This window comes from Montipora foliosa, chromosome 11 (assembly GCF_036669935.1).
Source record: "Montipora foliosa isolate CH-2021 chromosome 11, ASM3666993v2, whole genome shotgun sequence".
NCBI classification, from domain to species: Eukaryota; Metazoa; Cnidaria; class Anthozoa; order Scleractinia; family Acroporidae; genus Montipora; species Montipora foliosa.
In genome coordinates, this window is record NC_090879.1 from 47,213,357 (window position 1) to 47,221,318 (window position 7,962).

The following is a 7,962-nucleotide window of genomic DNA, read 5'->3' on the forward strand; positions in this document are numbered from 1 at the left end:
CCATGTGGAGCTGTTTTTTTTGTGTCCAGCTCATTCTTTTCTCCTTGCTGCGTGTGGCTCTGATGTGTTCGTTTATAAGAAGACAAACTCTGCATTCTGTAAAACGGTTTCTCTACAAAAAAAGCAAACGGAGAATACTGGAGAGTTTGGGACATAAAATGTGGAGAACCCAGCTTATCACCTGTATGTGAGACACTCGAATAAAAAATACACGAAAACTTATTTGGTTACGGTTCCGACAAAAAAAGCTCTAATTATTACCTTCGGAATTGTCACTTCGGGAAAAACACATTTCCATATGCGTCTAAACTGTGAAATCTCAAGGGGTTTGCCGGGTGAAATCTGTAAGAAAATGTTGTTTCCGTTATTTTTGCCACTACTGGTACAATATTCCTTTAAAATAAAAATAATAATTTTGGAAAGCGGTTAATGAAAGTGGTACTCTTCGTGAAGGTGAAGGCAGGGTAAATAGCACACGAACCACTGGGGCCCACACGGCCGGAACTGATGTTCTTTTCTACAGCATGAAGTAACTACAACTGGACGGCATGCCAGTCCATCGCAAGGTTACCGCCTGTAGTATGTAGCCAGTACTGGTTTATACACCTGGGTGGAAAAATAATATCTTGTCTCGGGAAACAAAGCGATGAAAGGGATGGATATCCAACTGACAACGTTAAGATATGAAGTGCAAAGAGCTAACCATAACATCAACACGCCTCCACTATGGGACGTTTTCAACCAACCTCTATAGACACATGTATGACTTCTGGTGGACGAACAAAAGAAGCTTATGAGAGGTCTTTTGTTTTCGTCCACCAACATGGCCACGATGACTTCACGTGAAAACGTCCTATTATTTCCTTACCTTCCACAAGACAATCCATGACACAGGATCCACGCTTTTTGGCATACCTCCCTTTGCTCATTTACGACGTAAGATAGTCGGCTCCTGCCATTTGTTATTTTCCGTGCAAAAGAGAAGAAATGTAAGAGCCACTGTCCTTGTTTCTCTCTGTCTTTCTCCCAAAATTCAGTACTCGACTCCACCATGTCTTTCAACGTTAATGTGCTTTTTAAACAGTTGTTACAACATTTTGTATTTTTCGTTTTACGTATGTTTTCCGCTGACAGCATCTCCTTTTTTCTTGTTGGTTGCATTTTCAAATAAGACGATTTCCTACAGGAAAAAGTGAAAATTTCACAACCCTGCGCAGGACAATATGCGTTGTCTTACATAATAAGCTGTGTAAACAATGTTAATCCTTCCCGATGATTGTCATCAAGAATATTGTCCAAGGCTGAACGTAGCGGGTCTTTTAAGAAAAATTCATAATATCAAGAAAACAAGATTTGTTGATGTTTGACTGGTCAGGATTAAATACTATTTCTTTGGTATTTTTGCTTCAAGGTACCTTTGATTGAAACATGATACATTACTATGAGACGTAGCAGCTACCAAACTTTCGGCTTCGGTTTAGGCCCAACCTTTAATGGCGTTATGTTAAAATAGCACGGTGCCATTAATCCTAACCCTCTAGAACAGTTGGAGATGATAGGAGCGTCCTTATTTCCTACAAAGCTGAAAGATTTTATAAACCTTACATCTATTTACGTCCCAACCAAATTGGTGTTCTTCCCAGGTTTCATGGTCACTACCGTTGCTTGAAAATTCTTCAAAATCATACGATGCACAGTTGCACGCCCCGCCACAAGGACATGGACTTACGGACTCCTTCCTTGCAAAATGTGGTCTCTAAGAGTCAAATATGGCTAATTAACAGTTGTCTTTAACAGTTGAACTAATGAATATTTTTAATTCCAAAGTTGTTATGATGCATTACAATGATCACATACCTTCTTGCCTCCTCCTCTCAGTCTCAAAATGGACGGTCTTGACGCCTTTTGTTCCTCCTCTAAAGGGGAATATTCCTTTAAAACCAACAATAACAAAAAACAAAGCGCACTTTGTTATGGATCAAATGACAGCTTGGGGAAGTGAATATATCGCCTGTGAAAAGGGTGTGGTCGATCCTGGTATTTATTAAACATGTCCACAACTTCGCTAAAAATTACGCCTCATTTACGTAGGAACGGTTGCAGTACGAGTTATAGGTGCAATTTCACCGTGTTAAATGTTGTGAGTCTCAAGGTGTATAATGAGACAAATTTGGCATAAATTCTTAAAATGCACCATTAATTAAACATAATATTCTTCACGATAACAAGCAGTAGCATCTTAGTAATTCTTGTTTATTTGTTTAGTGCGCAGCTTCTTTAATATCCAAGTGTGATTTAAACGTTTGACTTTCAGATTAATGCATTATACTTGATGCGGTTTTCGATACATTGACCTTCACAAGACCTTTCTTGGTAAAATGACCCTAGCGTATTTTAAGGATATAGAAACACCGGTTTCCGCTATTTAGGAAAACTCCGATCCCAAGCAAAATCCATGCAATTCAGTGTGTGTATATTATCAAGTGTGCTTGTAGTTCTCTTATACGTACTACAGTCAAAACTGACCTATTTTGTCCTGTTTAGTTTTACTGTGTAACATTTGACCCGAAAGTAAACCTCTCGACTGTCTTAACCATTGAGTCTTCTCTGATGTCAAGTTGCTACTGACACGGAAAAGATGTTATTCAACTGTGGGACCTTTGTCGTAAATAATCAAGATACATATATATATTTTTAAAGTAAAGAACAGCTTCAATGCCTTCTTGAAAATAAAAAGCTACATGTAAAGGGCAAAATGCTATATACAATTCAAGCTGGCGAGGTGATTCCAAACAACAAATAACGTTAGAAACAAGTGGAAAGCAAGACTTGATTAATTTCAAATTTTAAGGGGTGGTAGATCAACGAATTTGTTCACTCAATCACTTTTCTTATACTCGCCTTCATGAAAGAAAACTTTCCAAAAGAAAGTAAAATTACAGCATTCTCACATATGCGCGGAAACGTTTAGCAAGTACATTTCCAGTCGTCTTTTGGGCGAAGGTGAGGGCGCCAGCCAACGTCATTTGTTTCTTCGCTGAGTTCATCTTTTCAGTCTGCATGTAGGGGAAATTTCCCATCATTGTGGATGTGCAAGCTACTCCTGCACTAAAGACATCCAAGACTCTAATGGCCCTTAAAAGTGAAAGCCAAAGCGGGGGTTTGGAAGCTGTGGTAGTTTCCTGATCAGGGATTGAATATTGCAATAAAACGCCTGAAGGATCGATATCTCAACTAGTGGTTCACACTGTGCTTGACACAGAAAAGGATAATTTCTCCTCCATTTACGATATTCCGTGCGGAAGACAACAGTTGTGGTAATTAAGATGGCAGGGTTTTACGCCACGCTGTTTCAGAGATTGTCCCTAAAACCGCTGAAACCTCAAAAGAATCAAATACCCCACTGGACAGTTTTATGGATGTTGCCAAATGTTTACGAGCAATGATTTTCAATTTCATGAGGAGTCTTTCAAAAGGGCGAAAACGAAGAACTTGACGAACAATTGATTACCTGACATATCGTAAAAACAAGACCAGAAACAAGGTACATAAAGCTATGTCTTTGTTCTCTATTTTTACCTAACTGTAGTTTTCATTTTCGCCATTCATTCCAGTATTTGAATCTGTTTTTTTCTAAACAAAATAGGACTACCAAAAGGGAAGTTATGTGGCACGCTTCTCAACCGAATGTTGGGCGATGTTATTATGGTTAAAACAGAAGAGACCAGTTAATAGCTACTTCTTTCGATGACTAAGAGCAAAGTCGACAGAGGAACAAAAATATTGCACAATCTGGAGACCTTAGAAAAGGGAGATGTAAAATTAACGCAGCTAAACATCAAAGGAAAAGTTCAAAATGTTTTGGTCGCCAAGCCATGTTCACCTGGTTTTCAAGAATCTGTTGGTTCTGCTGGCTCCTCAGTAATGAATAAGGAGACGTGGGAAAACCTGCAACATGAACTTGTAGGAAAGTTATCAAAGCTACCATTGTGGCTCATCTAATAAATTGTTGTAGGTTGTCCAAATTCAGGATCTCCAAAGTCAGCTTAAGTCCGAAAGAACCAATCACAACTTGGTAAGTTAGATAATAAGAATATTGAGGAAAATTAGCTCGCTTTTTTAACTTAACTATCTCCGTTCCATATTTTGAATTTTTTACTTTGACAGGTTAAAACGTCCGAATCCAAGTTACATAAGAATATCGAGGGACTAAAAAAAGAATTGAAAGATGAGAAAAAGACAACATCAAAGCTACGTGATGAGCTGAAACAGGTAATCCTATTATTGTGTAGGTGTCGTACCCTTTTTCAATTTTATTTTAAATTAATGATCAAATGTTTTGACGTTTGATGTCTCAGACCTTGGCCGAAAACCAGTTACTCAAAACTAAGTGTGCGAGAAATAATGAGCAACAACAGATGTCTTTGAACGAGGTAATTCATCGTATAGGTAAAGTTGTTATTGCATGTAATAATGTCTTTAAAAACTTCACTAAATTTTAATTGTTAATTTATCTATCTTCGAGAACTACGAATTCATGCTTTTCATTTACTTTGAGCTCAATTCAAGTATCGCGAAGTGAGACAAGACAAGCGAAGACATTTTTATCTGGCCAATATGTTCACATGCAATATTTATTTTAATTATCACCGTTAGGAAACAGAGAGGCTCAGATCGGAGATAGAGATTTTGAAGAGAACTCGTGTTGAGCAATACATTAAGGCAGACTCAGAGGTATGGTCACTCTTGCTTTCCCAATCTTTCCGAGTAATGCACCGGTATTGCATAGGTCTTACCTTCAAATCTATCCATCAAGCTCCGCTCATTACACTATTGATCACGTGGTACCTTGTCATCATGAGCCAATAACGTTTCTCTTTCACGTTTTTTCGCATCCTGGATATGCATGTAACCAATCTCCTTGCCACTAAATAAATGTCACTGATTAGATTTCTCCACAACTAGGACGCAGATTCCACCAGCTTCCGCAAGCCAAACGACGACTATGGCAAGAATATCAAAGATATGGCAAGTGATGATATATTCTAATTCGCAATTACAGAAAAGTGGAATTCATTAAAAGTTGTTTTTTATCAAATTAAAAATGCAAAACTGACAAAATTTGTTTTAAAAAATACTAGGATGGCACGCCTACTAATTCAAGACGGGCTTCTGTAAAAATGAACATCATCGGAAAGTCGACAACAATGTCTAGGAGTTCTGAGGTAATCAGGAGTTCCCTACTCTCAATTTCTCTTATTTTTGTTAGATAATGCGAAAAGCTCAAATAATGCCTTTGCCTGTTTAAAGTGGTCTTCCTGTTTAGGAAAGAGTTTGACGTTTTTTTTTTCGTGTTCTTCTGTACATTTAATAGGTGAAGGAGGGCGTTAGTCTGCTGATGGAGCAAACGACCTTTACCGATCGTGCTGCAAATATAAATGATGTAGAGGACAACTATCAGGTAAATGTAGGGATTGAAATCTAGCACTTCACATTACACTCTATTCAGTTAACTCTGTTTAAAATATAAGTGCTACATGGCCAACGTTTGTATAAACATAACCTTTCCTTGTACTTGTAACTGTTCATTGCCGTGACTTTAACATCTTCACTTCCCACGGCCTGCTCCCGTCTGACCCTGCAGCTCAGTCAGTAGAGCGGCGGAGATCTAATTCCCACCCTGGTCAGAGTTTTTCTCTGTCCTTGTGTGGGCCCATTTCCATCTGTAGGGCTAACGCTCACATGGTTCACATTACACTCTATTCAGTTAACTCTGTTTAAAATATAAGTGCTACACGGGCAACGTTTGTATAAACGTAACCTTTCCTTGTACTTTCAAATGTAGGGATGTTTGTGCCTACAGCTATTTACATCTATACTGTAGTGATATGGAGGCCATATCGTGGATTTAAGCAGGTAAATTAACCTGTATTTATCAGATTTTGTTTGCGACAGTTACCAGAACCTGACGAGGAGAGCAACCTAACGGCAGCCAACAAAGAGAAAAAAGGACAAATCCTCGCTGATGGTAAGTCGGGTCTTCAGCATTAACTAGTGGTCATAATTAGTGTTGTTTGGGATATACATTACTGGAAAACCCACCAATTTAAGTAGCAATCATTAAGAGATTAATTTTAGTGAGGTGCAAGTTTACCCTTCTGCCGTGAAAAATCGTTCATTTTCAATCAAAGGTCAAAGACGACCACAGCGGTGCTGATGCTGAAGAAATTTGTGAGATGAGTTTTAACAGGGATACCATTAACAAAAGATTGTAAAGATTGTCATTTTGCAAGGAGAGCTTTTAAAAGACATTAAATTTTGTTAATTGTAGTTTCCGGCAGAAAATAAACCCGGAAGGTACGCACCATTTTTAGAAGAAAGCCCGAGGCAAGGGGAAACAAGAAAAAAAAGAACTTACAAGCATCTGGTAATGTTTCTTATATTTTGCTATTTGACTTGCCTCCTGGTCGACTTCTAGATGATAAATTATAATATTTTAATATCAATATTCCTTATTTAAGGATGCCGTTTTACACCATAAAACGCACATTTCTAAGGTTAGCGCATTAATAATTCACCAAAAAGAGAGATTTTTTAGTACACCAGGCTTGGCTTTTTTTTTAAGTTCATGAATGTATTTTCTAAATTCAGCAAACTCGGAAAATCTCTGCAGACAGTTCTGGGGACACTTCGACAAAGCAGCAAGCAGGAGCCAAGGTAAAATCTTGCCTTTTTTTATCCTGAATAAGTTATGCAACACACAGAAGCAACGCTTCATAACGATCTGGTATAGTTTTTTCTTACGTTAATCGTACTGCTTGTGTCCAACCACATGGTAAGAGGGCCTTCTTTTTAAACAAAACTACTGAAAATGGTCGTAAAAATTTGAAATCATGAGGTACTTCAACGTTCTGAAGTGAATTGTTCTTAGAACATGGCCACCGTGGCATCAGGTCTAACCCTTCAGTTGAACACAGGCTATAAACTTTGCAATCAGGTCTTGATTGTATGACTAAAGAGAAGATAATATCTTTAATCATGCCAATTCAATTCCTCTTTGAATAGGTCAATTCGGATGAAGAATGGATAGCTGTTTGTTATGGGTCCAATTTGAAGTACTTCGCCCATGTCTTAAAGGAGACCACTGAAGTATTAACAGTAAAGTTTCTGGAAAGGAAAGCAGATGGCTGCTATGAGATAAAGAAAGCAGAAGAAGAGGTGGAAAAGATCTTGGTTTTTGAGAGAAATGTGCCAGTTACTTGGGAAGAACCCGGCCGGTACATCGTCCAAGATTTAAAGAACATTACAAAGAAACATAAGGAGCATTGGAAAATGATGCACATGAAAGAGAAGGTATCTCTAAAATGACCCCTTTTTTCTCCTTAAAATAACTTCTAACACAGAATCGTTTGCCGGTCTTGCTGTCGGGCATGTAGGGAATGGCTGGCTTCCGGCTTCATAGTCTAGTGGTTTAGCGGAATGATCGTGACAAACTGGACAAAAGTGCCAAAATTTGTACACATGTAGCTTAGAACTAGTTAATCAATTCCAGGATGGGTGCCCAGTCCAAGCCCCTCTCGTTCTCATTGTATTAAGCAATCAAATATCTCAGAAAATCGCTGTGGTGGGTACCCTGTGGTGTAAATAACATGAAATTGAATTTTACTATTTATGTCAAGAAAATAGTGCAAAACCCTTTTATTCTACAACAGGATTGGAAAAATTCAAATATTTCAAAAAGAACAATAGTTATTTAGTAAGGGTTTACCTAGTTTAGGAGGTTTGGAGTACTTCGTGTCCAGGCCCCCTCGGACGTCCACATGATCCAAGATGGCGGCCTCCATGCAGCATTATTGAGACTGTAAGTATTATGGTGGAAATATCATTTTAATTCAGCGAGTTCACCGTAGAAATGTTATTGCGTTGGTCTGCTAAGTGATAATTTTGTTTGTTTTTATTTTT

General features: G+C 38.2%; 1 protein-coding gene across 1 annotated transcript in view; it reads left to right on the forward strand.

Annotated features, from left to right (window-relative positions):
* Positions 1 to 3,747: 3,747 nt before the first annotated feature.
* The window catches only part of LOC137977251 (probable DNA double-strand break repair Rad50 ATPase), a 5,213-nt gene continuing 998 nt past the window's right edge, over positions 3,748 to 7,962 (forward strand). The window contains exons 1-8 of the mRNA XM_068824502.1: positions 3,748 to 3,921; positions 4,016 to 4,075; positions 4,168 to 4,272; positions 4,359 to 4,433; positions 4,657 to 4,734; positions 5,375 to 5,461; positions 6,652 to 6,717; positions 7,066 to 7,353. Of these exons, the coding sequence (XP_068680603.1) occupies positions 3,748 to 3,921; positions 4,016 to 4,075; positions 4,168 to 4,272; positions 4,359 to 4,433; positions 4,657 to 4,734; positions 5,375 to 5,461; positions 6,652 to 6,717; positions 7,066 to 7,353 (933 nt within the window). The remainder of the gene's footprint in view (positions 3,922 to 4,015; positions 4,076 to 4,167; positions 4,273 to 4,358; positions 4,434 to 4,656; positions 4,735 to 5,374; positions 5,462 to 6,651; positions 6,718 to 7,065; positions 7,354 to 7,962) is intronic.